Source organism: Colletotrichum destructivum, chromosome 1 (genome assembly GCF_034447905.1).
Source record: "Colletotrichum destructivum chromosome 1, complete sequence".
In the NCBI taxonomy this organism is placed as follows: Eukaryota; Fungi; Ascomycota; class Sordariomycetes; order Glomerellales; family Glomerellaceae; genus Colletotrichum; species Colletotrichum destructivum.
The window spans coordinates 5464319-5478784 of NC_085896.1; the positions used below are offsets into that span (position 1 = coordinate 5464319).

Genomic DNA, 14466 nt, shown 5'->3' on the forward strand with positions numbered 1-14466 from the left:
CGCGGCCGGTGTTCGGAAAAAGAGTCGCACATCAGATAAGGCTGGCGAGGGTGTCCTTGGCCGGGCGCGGGCTGGACCGTTGCTGTGTGTGCCACACGTACGTTGCGTGCGCACAGCGATGTCCAGTCCGAGAAAAGCCGCTGCCAAGTCAGACCGGACGGACTCTGGTGACAGCCGCGACATACTTGCAATGCGGCGCAACAATCATGCAGTAAAAGTCTGGAATCCGCTAGCACTCAGGCATGCGTTTTAAGGGTTCGAGCCTCCGAAGCCCATCGGGGGATTCACCATCCATCGATGCCGGAAGTCATACTGGCTCTGCGCTGGCCTGCCCGGGCCTTGTTTGAGGGTATTCCCTGTCCGGAACCGCGTTACCCTCCCGAATTTGCGGCCAGAATCATCATCCAGTCGTGGCTGGCTCGCTCGCTCGCTCGCAAAGCCATTGCAGCACGGAATGTGTAAGTGGGCTCGACTGTCGACACGATATCGATGATAATGGGATAAGGACGAGAGCGGCATCTCCGCGCAAGAAAAGAGTCCGTGCCGTCGTGGCCGAGGGTTGGTGGAGCAGCAAAGAGACACACCTCAAGGGTGATACTGGTGGGTGGCCGGAGCGGGCGATGTTGACGTTACAGCAGCGGGAATTGACTTCACTCAAAAAATTTCATTTTCCAATGGGCGACGCTTTTCAAGACTGTTTCTTTTTTTGGTGGGGATGGGGGAGGGAAGAGAAGAGACGACCAGGCCCCCGGGGAGGAAAGAGGCTAGACTGGGTCGATTAAGTGGGGTCACACCCATGCTCCGCCCCTCCTTCCCTCCTTGAGTTCTTCCTCGCCATCATAGCTCCTTGCCTCCTTCACGGAGACGGCCTTGGGATGGGTCCTTCCTTCCCCCAACAGCTGGAAGCCTTTTCTGATTGGCCAACACCGGTTCCTTCCTTTTCTCTCCTCCAAGCTACCTACAGGTAGGTATGGAGCGAGGTGCTACCCCACTTTCACTTTGCTCAGTCATCCATCCAGATCCAGTAACGGCTGTCCTCCAGGCTCCGCGCCTCCCACGCGCCCCAGTCCCTGTATCTCCTTCCCAAAATACGGGTGCGGTGGGTGTGGCACGGCGCTGCTGTTGGAATCTTGATAGAGTCCACGCCAGCCTGCCCCATCACTTGGGCATGGTCACGCTCCACTTGTATAAGGTGGGTCGGGAAGTAGCAGAGAAATACAAAAAAGAATTAAGGAGAAAAGATGCGCCGCGGATATGATATATCATTAGAAGAACACGATTTTAGCTTTCCAAAGTATTACACAAATTAGAACTCACAACACAGTCCATCGTATAGGCAACCATTCAGAGTCTGTCCTTCCCGACAACGAAGCCGTGAGATAGAGAGCTCGGACCAAGTGCAAGATAACAACAATAATAATAATGATAAAACCTCGGATATGTGCCTTTTAGAATCTCTTTGCTCCAGAATCTAGGCCGGGGGGAACACTTTTTGCTTGAGCCGGCCAACAGCCATAGCGGTGCCTGCTCCTACCCCAATGGAAACACTTTTTCTCGCACTTTTTCCTTGGCTGGTCATGCACATTGGATGAAGTGTTGCCAGAAGTGTCGCCATGGACTTAAACTGATCCTCGAGGCATTTTGCGGACAACATTTCCCCATCAAAGCACAGAACTCGTCCCATCGCCGATGCAAGACGTAGCAGTAGCACACACTTTCTTCGCCCGGTCGGTTGACCCTGTTGGGAACAATGGAGAAGCGCCATCGCCAATGCAACTGTCGGAAATGTCAAAACAGCAAATGAAGTGCGGCAATGCGCATGCAGTCTCTCACGACTCGTTGGTGACCTGGCGAACTCCATCTCTGTTGTGCCTACTTACCATTTTCTTGGTTGGGATGAGACATTTTGATCAAGACTCCGTCACGCCGCCACCTCCATTGGCCGCCCCGTTGTCTTCACAACTGCAGTCATAGGCTTTGCTTGATGAAAGTTCGAGGTTTTCGACACACGGTTCACAGTGCCATCCATGTCCATGCCAATCCTGGCTAGCTGTAACGGTGGTAGCCACTGTTTGCGCCGCCGCCGGCATCGGCCATCTCCTTTGGGATCGCTGTCGCCAGGCCGGTCAATCAGTCATCCGTGACACGGCGGGTGGGCGTCGTTTTAGCACCCGGCCGGAAACACGCAGCGCGCTCAATGTCAGAGCCAGCCAGCGTTGGCATTAGCACCGGCACCGGCGTCTACAGTATTGAGGGATGCAATGTTGTCTGACAGACTTTGACTCCGACTCTGGCGCCTCGCGGTGTCTCTCCCGTACGTAGTGTGCATGCTTGGTTTGCGTCGTATTCTCTTGCTCCCTCTGGCATTCCACACCGCCGGCCCCCAAGCTGGGCGTGGGAGAAATAAAAGCTTTTTCACAGAAGTGTTTGATGTTGGTCATGGATTCATCGACGGCGAGGGAAACAGGTTCCAGAGGCCAACTGCGGAGATTTTGGAGAAGAGATGGAATGTGGTGGGGAAAAAGAGAGAAAAAAAAGGATAAGAGAGACGGAATGTGAACCGAACACGTCTCCGCGCCGCATCCCACGACTCCATGCTCAACCACCGTCCAGTGTCTCGAGTGCTGGTTCCAGCTCCGCTTCCGCTTCTCCTAGGCGTGGGTAGTCCTTGAGAGCTCCTCTTCTCATATCTTTGCCGTATTATCGACTAGGTTTCCAAAAAAAAATTTACGGACGCCGATCAGATCACCAGAAACGGGGCCCGTGGGAGAGGGGCGGGCTCCTCTGTCGCTGCGTGTCACCGGCGGGCCAAGATGGCACATTTCAATTGGGTTGTCCCGGCCCCAAGGTTCGAGCTGTGCAGGATTGTAGTCGACATCAAACGTTTGTCCGAGTCGTGTCGGCGACGATATCAGCGAGGGCATTCAGGGTCGAGTCGTCAATTAGCAGAGCAGCGTGGGCAGAGAGGGAAAGGGGGGGGGGGGGGAGGAAAAGGAAAAGCAGACAATGAGACGCGGCCGATACGCGTCCCGCCAGACGAGCGTCACCGTGACACATTTTCCTCAGGGAAATGGATATGGGCGGCCGGTATCACTTCTAAAATTCTTCAGATAAGACGGTGATGTCCTGGTGGTTGAGATAAGGTCAACGCGGGAAGGTGATGTAAGCTGCTGTGCGTTACTAGATCGAATGGAGAAGGAAGGGAGAAGCCAGGTAGCCTGTAAGTACGGATCGGATACATGGGCGTGTATGTCGTGCACCTGTCGTGGGCCACGTCGTGGTGTGGTTGGAGTTGGGGAGATGGAGTTCGTGACCGGGTTTCTGGCAGGAGAGCTCCTCCATCCCCCTTTACCTTTTCCCCCACTTGGACTTCACGATGATTTGCGTGAAGCAAGCACGCACCCAAAAGGCAAAGCTCAAATGGTAGGTGCACCAGCCACCAATGACAATTTGAACCAACAATGACATCATGCCTGCTTTCAACTCTCTGACACTTGTCTTTCCAACTGTCGAACTGACCCCTTGCTTTACTTATGCGCTGAATGTCCCAGTCTCAGTCCCAGCTTAGCCTCGCGAAATCTGGCAATGGAAGATTCTTTGACTGGGGGAGTTGTTTCGCATCGTGCAAGTTCTTGGGTCGTCGCCGCAGGGATCGATTGCAAGCGGTACGTAGGTTCTACGGTGCGAGCAAGGACGCACTTGGCTTCGATTCCGGAAGGAACAGCACAAGAGTAGGGGCAGGGCCGTTGCTTCCAAAACGCGCATGCACTCCCACCTATGCCTGGCCCTTCCGTGCCTGCGTCTCTGTTGCCTGATGCTGTTGCTTCCTGCCGGTGCTTGCCTGGTCTGAGCCGGGTACCTATGATTAGGTAGGTAGGCAATTGCTGGGGAAAAGAAAGAATGGGGGGGGGGGGGGGGGGAGGCGAGGTGGGACCGTGCTGACTGCACAGTGCCCCTTTCCCTCCTTGGTAAGCGAGAGAGGCACACAACTCACGAGAGACAAGAGACGCCACAATCTCCGTCCCCAGCTTGATGACGATGGAAACGGCACTTCGCGCACCGGCCGCCCTGCCAACTGTACTGCTTGGTATGGACGAAGCCACGAGATGGTTGAGCCAAGCATCAGCCCGTACTCCCTCGAGGCAAGGCAAACGGAGAAGCGAGACAAGGCGAGGGCGGGATGATGTCGATGAAGAGCCAAACGGCGGCGCCCGGCGGGGGGTTGACCGGTGGAAGCATGAGCTGTTGCGAGAGAAAAGGAAGCGCGACAGCAGGTTTCGGGCCAACCCCAAAGACATATGGAGCCGCAAACACGTTCGACGTTGTGTGTCGAATCGTCAAGTCGGGTGTAGCACTCACTCACTCACTGTATGTCACCACGCGCCGCATTCTGTTGGCTCACCCAGCCAGCAGCAGATGGACAGCTCCAGTGGAAGAGGTAACGGACGCGCTCTTCGTCCTGGTATCTTTCGCCTGGACGAGATTTGGTACCGATTCATTGCCCGTACGTGGGACGGAGGTACGACGTGGTGTCGATGCGGTCAATGGACTAAAAGGCTATATCTGTCCGCACGGCGCCGTCGATTGGCAGCTTGATAACTCTCAGTGTCGCATTACTCCTCAACTTACCTATTCATCAGGCGTAGTAGTGGTGCTGCACAGCAGGGTGCCAAGTATCCGCAGAAGAGAGCAGATACGGAAACCATTGGATCTGGGGCGAGACGGAAAGAACGGAAACCTCAGGCGATAGCGCATTGCGGCACAGAGTGAGTCTGCCCATCCGATTCGCGGACTAGCTGCTTGGTATACTGGTGATAGTCGAAGTCTCGAGAGACAGAAGGACAGAGAGAGCCGCTGGATGTCTGTCTTACTGTCATGCTCTTTGATGAGAGAATGACGGGATGGGACCATGATTCTAAATCAGCACCAACGCTAAACCGGCTGAGATCCCTGTCCCTGTATCTCACTCCTCGGCTTCGACCCAGCCGGTACGTACAACGCACAATCCCTGCTAGCTCCATCAAGCCGTCCCACCTCCTCGCTTTTTTGGTTCGCGAGAGAGAGAGAGAGAGAGAAGGGAAGCTCCACAGACCGTACAGTCCCATCAAAGATCCTTCGCCACACTATCCGTATACTGGATACAGTACCAAGCACCCCGTACTGTCCGTCAAGAACCCCGGCCGCGTGCTCGATGTACTGTGCGAGTGCGTGTACAGGTATGCTGGATGTTGGATGTTGGATGTTTGTATGCTGCATGTGGGTGTATAGTGCCGGTGAGTGTTTGGCGCTCTCTGGTGGTTGTCCATCGCTTTCTCGCCCTCTTTTGTGCTGAGCGAGGAAGACGCGGACGCCGCGGGTACGGATACAGTCTCAGGGGGCAGTGAATGGCACCGGACTGCCGCCTCTCACACGTTCTCCGCGCCGTCCGTTCTCTCCGCGCCCAGCCTGTCCTGCTGCTGTTCCCCTCAGCGCTGCCTGTCCTTGCTCCGGCTACCTCACGTTTCAATGGCTCTCGGCTTGTCTGCTCTCGGCACTGGCACTGACAATGAATGGCACTGACACTGGGCGGCATCGGTGATGGGCGTGGGTATTATTGGGTCTTGCGGAGAACGAGGGAGACAGGCGGATGGAGGCTCTATGGATGGGTATGGATGGCTATGGATGGTCAAGGACCCAGTCGTCGCTGATCTTGTTTGGACATTTGGGGTTGTATTTTATTTTTTTGACTCTGCCGGAAACCTCAACGTCCCTCCCCGCCGGCCACGCAAAGGAATCTCGATACCGGAGCAGACGCAACGGTGCCGGTCGCAGCATCGCCCCGTACGCGTCATCCCCGCCCATGGGCATCTGCCATTGTCTCGCTGCCGTGTATCTATCTCGATGCGGTCCGTCCGGGAGGGGGAAGGAGAGTCGGCGAGACAATAGCTTTCCAGTTGCAGAACAGACGGGAATCCAAACGGGTCACCAACACTACATCCCGCATTGTCAAGCTGTTCAGGAAGTTGCATCTTGGTTTGGCTGACTTGCAATCTTTGCCCTTGTCAGAGATGTCAAAGATGCCACAGGTGCCAATGGAAGGGTATGACTGCAATCTCTCTCTCTCTCTCTCTCCCTTCTTGTCCGCTCTCTCTCCCCCCTCCATTTCTCTCGCCCTATTTTGCCTTTCTGCACCACCATCACGCCAACGCCAATTCCCCCCTCCTTGTCCAAGCAAGTAATTTCTCCACCTGTTGTCGAGTTGCGGTACGTGACCTCTGGGGTAGCTTACAGCAGAGCACACTTGTCGCGTCGTGCGTCCGCTCTTGGTGGGCGGCGGTCACGACCGACAGCAGTAGCATACCTACATCGATCGGTACACGTAGTAAAATTGGTGGTAGTGGCGGCGAGCATGCAGAACTAGCACCATCTTTCGACTGACTGGCGGACTGACTGCGTTGTTGTATGCCGTGTACGCTGTGGATTCTCACCAGCAGCTACTATATTATGCACCTAAGTGATTGCTCTATGAAGCGAGCCAGTCTGGACGAGGACGAGGTTCATGCCCATTCTCGCTGGTCGAGGTCGAGCGAGGTTGTCGATAAGGTCAGAGTAGGAGCCGACACTGACACCACCAAAACCAAAACCAAAACCAATGGCAAATACCAGCAGCAACACACCATTACCCAAGTCGGATCGGTCCTCAACGCAACCAGCATCGTCAAGCACGCCCGGTTTGCCGTCTCCGTGCCACTAAACAGTGTAGGTATGATCTATGTATCCTAACGCTGCGCGTTCGACTCGTCTCTCTTTCTTCGTTCCTTCCGGCCCCACGCCTCCTCTACCACCATGACCAACCATGAAGAGAGAGAGAGAAAGATAGAGATTCCCATCGCACCCCCCCCTTTTTTAGCTCAAAAGCTGCTCGGACCACACCCCCTACAACTGCCCCACCCACGCCTCAACCTTCAACCACCCCCCGGCCTTCTCTCGCCTTCGCCTTCGCCTTCGCCTACGCAGGTTTCTCGCTCCCGTCTTTCATCCATGTTCGCCCCCTCGGAACACACACACCTGCTGCTCACCGACCTCACCACGCCCGTCCTCTCTCACTCGCATATACACACACCCCTCTCGTTTCTTTCCCTACCCTGGTCTTTTGGCCTTTTTCGCCGATGTCTGTACCTACAGGGATACTGCTGACCATCAGGTACGGTACGTGCTACTGCGACTCCCGCCGCCTGGGAACAGCACCTAGGGCAGCAGCAGCACAGCATAGGTAGCATACCAGCAGTGAACACACACCCCACCCAGTCCTGTCCGGTTTGCGCTCGCTCGCTCGCTCACTCACCCATCGGTCCCATCCACACACCCGGCCAGATCCTGGTCCTGGTCGTGCTTGGGGTGTGTAAGTGAGCGAGTGTGTGTGTGTGTGTGTGTGTGTGTGTGTATGGTGTGTGCCAGTGTGGTGGTGGTGCCGGGACCAGGACTGAACGGCCCTGGTAGCGTTTTCCCCTGCCCTCCCTCACTCTTTTTTTCTTGCTGGAAGCGGTACCTGCTGCGGCGCTGCACTGGGAAACTTGACTTTGGGAGCGCTGGGGTAGTCGCAACTCTCGGCCTCTCACCATTCAAAACCACTCCGTTCCCTCCGGAGCCGCCCACCAGTTTGTTCTCTCTCCAATCTTTGTGTGCTCGAAACACCAAAGTCATCAACCACCACAGGCCAACACTTCCATCCCTCGTCGTCACAGTCGCCTTCCTCCCCCAAAGACGACCTATTACCCCTTCCCAGAAGAAGACAAGAAGGGAATCAAGAAGAATCAAGAGCAGGGAATCCCAGAAAGAGAAGAGAGTCATCGGCATTGCTCTCGCTCATCTCCCAGGAGGCACGCAACGGACGGAATTGACCCCATAGTTCACGCTATCGTCGGTCAACCTTTCTGCCTCAATCGACTCAGATCCAAACTCTTCTCTCTCGTCCTTTTTTTCGAACGCCCTCGGCCCACGATCCCCGCGAACGTCGCAAGCCACCTTCCGTCGGCAGCCTGGCTCCTTCTCTCTAGAGAGACATCTCGCCCGCGTGTCCTTCCCCAAGCTCGTCATTGCATTCCACCTGCTTCGACGGCATCTCCACGGGACCCTCCTCCCCAGCTACCGACATTCCTCGTCGCGTAGCAGACAAGACCGGTCCTTTTTGCACCTGTTGCTGGAACATTGCCAGTGCAAAAAGCTCTTGAGTCGCCACCCTTTCTGCCTCGTGCGATTTCCCTCATCCATGTAAGTGGTCAACCACGACTCTCTCATCCCCTACACATGATCGCAAAGGAAGGGGGAGGAAAACACCATCAAAAAGCCCATTAAAAAAAAACATCACCACCTTCGTCATTACCGTCCTTTGTTTGCTCCCTTGCCCTCATTTACAAATATTTCTACGCATCACTTCAGCCTCCTTCTTTCCTTTGCGTCTTATATCATCGTCATTTTTGTTTCACAAACAACTTGTGGGATTTCTTATCCTGCGCCGCCACTGCCAACCAAGCGCAACTTCTTTTCCTATCCATTTTCCTTGCTTTCTTTTTTTTTTCTCTTTCCCTTTTCGATTTCTCCATCTTCGCTTTTGGTCCGATCTCCGATCTAGATGCTCCACCGCCGATTTTCTTACTCGACGCCTCAATTATCTTCACAGCCTCCCATGGCCGCCACCGAGCTGACAAGAACCTTCCAATAACACAGAAAACCTAATTATACCTACCGCCCGCACACAATCGTCGCTACTCGGCCGTCCCGCTGCGTCTACAACCTCTCCTAATTTTTTTCGCATGAATTGATACCAATTTGCATTTCTCCCGAGTCGCCACAGACTCGACTTCCCTTACCACTATCGTGCCGGGCGCACGAATTCGACCTACAATCGACCTTTTCCTCCATCCTCCACATCACAGGCAACTAGACATGCCTTACACACCTCCCTCCCAGAGCCGGTCGCCTGCGAGCTCAGCACCCTCCTCGCCTGACGTCAGCCGTCGCTCATCATTCCAGTCCAGCCCGAGACCCTCATTACCAAGGTCTTCATCCTATCTCACGAAGCACAGAAGGACACCGGCCGCGCCGACAGACACGACCACGAATGGCTCTTCTGACCAGCCGACACCCCCGGGCACATCGGACGACTTGAAGGGCATGGCGACGAGCAACAGCATCCGGCAATCACCGCCCCCGCTGACGGACGAGAGGGGTATGCCTAAAGGCGCTATCATCTCCCCGCCAGACTCTGGGAGCGAAGAGGAAGACGTCGCCGAACGCGGCAGGCAGATTGAAAACCTCAAGGAACTCCAGGATGCCATCAGCCAGATCCCAGTCCATAGAGAAGCCTCGCCCACCCGCTCCAACCTCGAGCAGCCGGCCCTGGCACTCATCACCAAGGACGACCTTCCCAAGGAGGGTCTCCCCACTAGCTTTAGCACCAGCTCGCTGGATGCCCTCGCCAAGACGGTTGCTCGCCGCGTCAACCATGCAAGAGCGAGCACCGAACCTAGGATTGTCTATGACCCTGTCTCGGCCACCGCCTCCGAGTCGGATTCGGACGGCAACAACCTTCTCGACAGCAAACCCCCCATGGTGCGCAAGAAGTCTGGTGAACTTGTCCGCCCTGCCCTCCGCCCCGCTTCCGCTCGCCGGCGACCTTCCAGCATGCCTGGCACACCGACTTTCTCCAAGGCAGTCCACTTCGACTCCCATCTCGAGCATGTCCGGCATTTCCTCCAGGTTGACAGGCCACTCGCAGTGAGTGCTGGGTCCTCGCCAGTCGATAACTACGACAGTGATACCGAGTACCCTTTTCCCGGAGATGAACGCCGCGGTGCCCGAACCCCCCCTTACGAGTGGGAGATTGTCACGGCAAATCATCCTGTTGACACCCCTATCCGCAAATCTTTGCCGGTGCGGCTGGAGAGGGTATGGCTGTCGCCCGATCAGAAGAATCTGTTGGGCTCCATCGCAGTCGCCAATCTGGCTTTCCAGAAATCTGTTACCTGCAGGTTCACTCTTGACTATTGGAAGACGACCTCGGAGGTCGGCGCGGAATACTCGCACGAGATTCGCCCTCAAGAGGGTCCCATTCCCCACGACCGCTTCACGTTCACCATCAAGCTCTCGGACCTGGCTAATCTCGAGACCAAGACGCTTTTCTTCTGCATCAGATACAACGTGAACGGCCAGGAGTTCTGGGACAGCAACAACGGCATCAACTTCCAGGTTGACTTCCGCAAGAAGTACCTGCCCCAGAATGGCAAGCGTGGCCTCCAAGGCGCTGCCGGCCGCCCGGCCCTGCCCCGCAGCAACCGCCGCTCTAGCCCTGCCTCTGCTCCTAGGTCCAAGTCTGTCTCCGTCGGCTTTGACGACTTTCCCAGCCACAACAAGCTCAACTTTGAGCAGCCCATCCACGAGTACCTGGGCGAGTCGGGCCCTACGGCGGGGCTCCGCCTCAAGGTCAACAAATCGACCGGCAACCTGGCCAGTGACAATCTCTCTAGCCGGCTGACGGCCCCCAGCGGCCAGGCATTCGCCAACCGCTACGATTTTGGCGCCTCCCTCACTGCGGCCGTCCAGGCCGCAAAGGACACGACCGTCAAGGACCGCAACTCCGATGATCTCTATATGAAGAGCCATCGCAAGATCCAGGTTCCTGCCCATCAGCCGCAGCAACCGCATCACTCCCAGCGGACCAAGCCTGCCCCGGCCGCCAACGTAGGCGCGCCCGCCGTCTCCAAACCTGTCGTGCAACCCGTGGCCCCTGGCACCGACTCCCCCAACACGTCGCTCGCCTCGTCGTCGTACGAGGAACTGGTCAACAAATACTGCTTTGTACGTACATCTGGTCAACATCCACCCATGACCGACCCTTTCACCAACCCTCAAGGATCGACCACTCTCAGCTCAAAAAGCATGTACTGACCTTGGCACTCAACAGTTCGGCTCCAAGCAGTCTAGTCCGCAGATTAAAGAGGGCACACTGAGAAGCGGAAAATTTGACGGAGCTGACGATGGTTTCGTCACCCGGGCCTCCAACAGCACTAGCTCGAGTTCTAACGGCAGCCCGAGCATGGTCCACCACACCCAGCACGCTGGACCTGCGCAGCACCATGCCTTCCACCTCCGCGATGCCAACCCCTACTTCCCGCACCTGGGACCCTACGGTACATCACCCGCCTCATCTCCACTCAACCACTCCGCGCAGCACGCCGAGCGGCCTGTCCACCCACGTCCGAACCAGGCTTCCACCCCAGCGACCATGAGGTCTGCCTCCCCCGCGGCCTCGATGGGTGGCTTTCCTTTCGCCGGTACGTCGCCGAATGACTTTCCATACGCCCAGCAACTGCCGGAGCGATTTCCATTCAACACGGAGACTCACGCCGCAACAGCTATTAGGGGTTAACCACGGCGCCGTTTCGACTCCTCCGTAAACAGCATCTCTGCGGTCTCGTCATTCGACGTTCTCGATTGTGTTTTCGACCACAGAAAAAAAAGGATTCTGTAGCTCATCTTTTGGTCATCGGCGTTTATGGGCATTTCGACGCCATGGGCCAGGGACGGCCATGGCATCGTGAGGCGTTCAAAGAGTTTTCGAAGTTCACGGCCCACGATCCGATTTGACGACGACACTCCCGAAGCACACGACGGGCATACAGGAGTCAACGGAACAACAGCCTTGCTTTCTTGGTCATTTTTTCTTCGTTGCCCATTCTTGATGAGCTCAACGCAGTGTCGAGGGAACGATTTTCCTTAACGGGATGGTACATAGGAACGAACGGCATACAAGGAGTTCCTTTAATGCATAATTCGCTCTTGCCTTCACTCTTGGCCTTCAACAGCGGCTGCTATTAGCTCGTCGAATTATCTCGGGTTTTTTTTTTTTTCTCTCCTTGGTTCGGTTTATGTGTACGGTCTAAGGATCAGGATCCCCAGCACATGTTATGGGGGATTCTAAGAGGATATGGGCTATTACCTGGCTGGTCAGAATGGGCTGGGGTACAGGGACAGGACAAGAGAAAGTCCTCATTTACAGTACGTTGAGCATACCTCCCGTCGCTCGCCATCGAAGTCGGGCCGGTCTTGGCCATTTGCGCTGGTACTGCACCGTGCTGCATCGGCGAAGACGGCTGAACCGGGTCGAAGGGTTTGAGGTCTTGGGATGGAGAAAAGTTGATGAACTGAGTCTTGAGATTGAAGAATCGACTCGCGTTTGTGTGTCACAATGGGTATTGGTCTCATCTATTTGGCGTTGGGAAGATCGATGTGGTCACTTCAGCAGAAAGCGTTCAGCCTGAGTTGGCTTGATTAGCTAGGGTAGCAAGGAAAGACAAAAAGACCTGTCGATTTCTCGCATATTATCTGTACCATTCATGTCATGTGCCTAGTGGTGATGGTCTTCTGGAAACAATTATCACTTGGTTGGTGTAGTGTACATGCCTTTGACGAGATTGATCTGCTGAACATCCGAGGGCTGTTGGTTGCGACACTGTAGTTTTAGCCGTTGCTGGCTTGGGTGTCAACTTTTCATAAGTACTTTAACGAATTTGTTTTTATGGTTGTATTGTTCTTGTCGCGCGTTGCGCAACATTACTCCAAATTCATATGCACTCACTCTCCTCTCCTTGCATCCGGATCCCTGGACGCAGCACGCCGAACCCGAATCATCCAACTTGACATAGCTCAAACGACCAACGCACGGTTACCGGTCATGCTCGCAGCAGCGACCTTAGAGTGGGAGCAAGGCCGGGTCAGGCGGTCTGCGCTCACAGCTTCTGAAAGGCCTTGACGGCCGCCTCGGCGGTGACGTGCGCGCTGGCCGGGTTCGCGCCCGTGACGATGCGTCCGTCGGTGTACGCGAAAGCGTCCCAGGGGCCCGGGGGCGGAATATCTTTTTTTTGGAAAAAGGGGAAGCTGGGTAAGCATGGGTTTTGTGTTCTACTCCCATTATGTGATGGAGGAGGGGTTGGTGGGGGGAGGGGGGGTGGTAAGGGACTCACAAGTTGCACCGGCGGAGGCGGCGGACGACTCGATCGTCGGCCTGTTCCAGGACTTGATCGTGTCGAGGACGCCTTCTTCCTCCTCGCCCTGCGTGGTGAAGCCGGTGACCTTCCTGCCGGCGATGATGGACTTACCCGTCGCGGGGTCGATTATGCCCGGGAATATGGCGCCTCCGTGGCAGCTGCGACGGGAGGAGCAGGGTGTGAGTCTTGGGGAGCTCGAGGAGACGGGGAGCAAATAATGGGCGTGGTATTGGTAATCGGAGTGAGTGAGGGACGCGGGGGATGGGGTTTTAAGATGCATCGAGGAGGTGGGGGAGGGTGGGGGGTTCACTTACACTGCTGACACGATGCTGCCGTCGGCGTACATCTTTGAGGCGATGGACTGCAGCCCCTTGGCGTCGGGGTAGTCGATCAACGAGGCGTGTCCCGCCGAGGCGAAGAAGATGCCGTACTATACATATCGTTGCCCGTCAGTATGGGGTTTCTGCTGCTCAAACTTTTCTTCGTCCGACGGGTAGCGGGCGGGCCGCCTCACCTTGGCGGGGTCGATGTCCCCCGGCTTGAGCAGGGCATCCAGCTTGGAGCGGAACTCGCTCGAGCGGTCCTCCCAGACCTTGCGGTCCTTCTCGGGGAGCCAGTCTGGTTGCTGGGATAGCCAGTCGGGCTGGTAGGTGCCCGTCTCGGAGACAAGGTCGACGTCGAGGCCGGCCTCTCTGAAGACGTTGAAGGGGTGCAAAGCCTCGGTGATGAAGAGGCCTGAAAGGGGGCGTTAAAATGGGTTAATTGCGGCTCAGCTGGGCGGTAGGGGGGTGAGTGTGAGTGTGAGTGTGAGCGTGAGTGAGAGCAGGGATGAGTGTGACGGCAAAGAGGAGTGGAGTGAGTGTTAATGACCATCGCAGGGTGAAGGCATTGGGTACCTGTCTCTTGTCCCTTGGGGTATAGGGGGCCGTGAGCCGAAGTGACCGCGATGAGTGCTCTCTTCGGAGGTGCCATGTTGAAGGTGTGACGGTGTCCTATTTGGCGGGTGAGATCTCCGCTTGGGCGGGAAGGGTAGGCGGGATAGTTACTGGTTGTTGTTTCAAGCGATCCAGATGTCGGTTTTGGATGAGAGTCGGAGGCTGACTTTCTCTCTCTGTATGAAGTTTCCGATATCATCCATTCTCGTCGGGGGAGAGACAGGGGGACACTTCCTTGGTTCTTATACACGGACGGGGGAGGGCGGAGGGAGACAGCCTCGAATCGGAAAAGGGCCATGGAGGAAGAAGAAGCTTCGAACCCCCCTCCCGCCGCCCGGGGAATGAATCCGTCGTGGAAAGTCACGCTTGGGCTCGTGGAAGTGATGTCTGATCCGGGACTCTAGCGACTTTTGGATGAACTTTGGATGGCCCGGCTCGAGAGGGGGTTTGGGTTTCGCTGGGCGATGGAGAGGGGGGGAGATCGAGTTCTGAATCAACTTTGTGAA

General features: G+C 56.0%; 3 protein-coding genes across 3 annotated transcripts; 2 read left to right on the plus strand and 1 right to left on the minus strand.

Moving 5' to 3' along the window:
- Positions 1-6825: 6825 nt before the first annotated feature.
- CDEST_01650 (uncharacterized protein) lies at positions 6826-7176 on the plus strand (the record flags this gene model as incomplete). Its single annotated transcript, XM_062917809.1, has 1 exon — positions 6826-7176. One exon carries the CDS (start codon positions 6826-6828, stop codon positions 7174-7176), a length of 351 nt encoding a protein of 116 aa, XP_062773860.1.
- Positions 7177-7664: 488 nt separating this feature from the next.
- CDEST_01651 (Putative CBM21 (carbohydrate binding type-21) domain, CBM21 domain superfamily) lies at positions 7665-12335 on the plus strand. Its single transcript, XM_062917810.1, has 3 exons — positions 7665-8250; positions 8707-10836; positions 10943-12335. The coding sequence occupies exons 2-3, from the start codon at positions 8926-8928 to the stop codon at positions 11405-11407; spliced, it is 2376 nt and encodes a 791-aa protein (XP_062773861.1). The 5' UTR covers positions 7665-8250; positions 8707-8925; the 3' UTR covers positions 11408-12335.
- A 206-nt stretch (positions 12336-12541) lies between these two features.
- On the minus strand, positions 12542-14258 carry CDEST_01652 (Putative class I glutamine amidotransferase; the record flags this gene model as incomplete). The annotated part of the gene is made up of 5 exons (XM_062917811.1): positions 12542-12892; positions 13002-13183; positions 13340-13455; positions 13540-13760; positions 13922-14258. 5 exons carry the CDS (start codon positions 14256-14258, stop codon positions 12768-12770), a joined length of 981 nt encoding a protein of 326 aa, XP_062773862.1. The 3' UTR covers positions 12542-12767.
- Between the last annotated feature and the right edge of the window lie 208 nt (positions 14259-14466).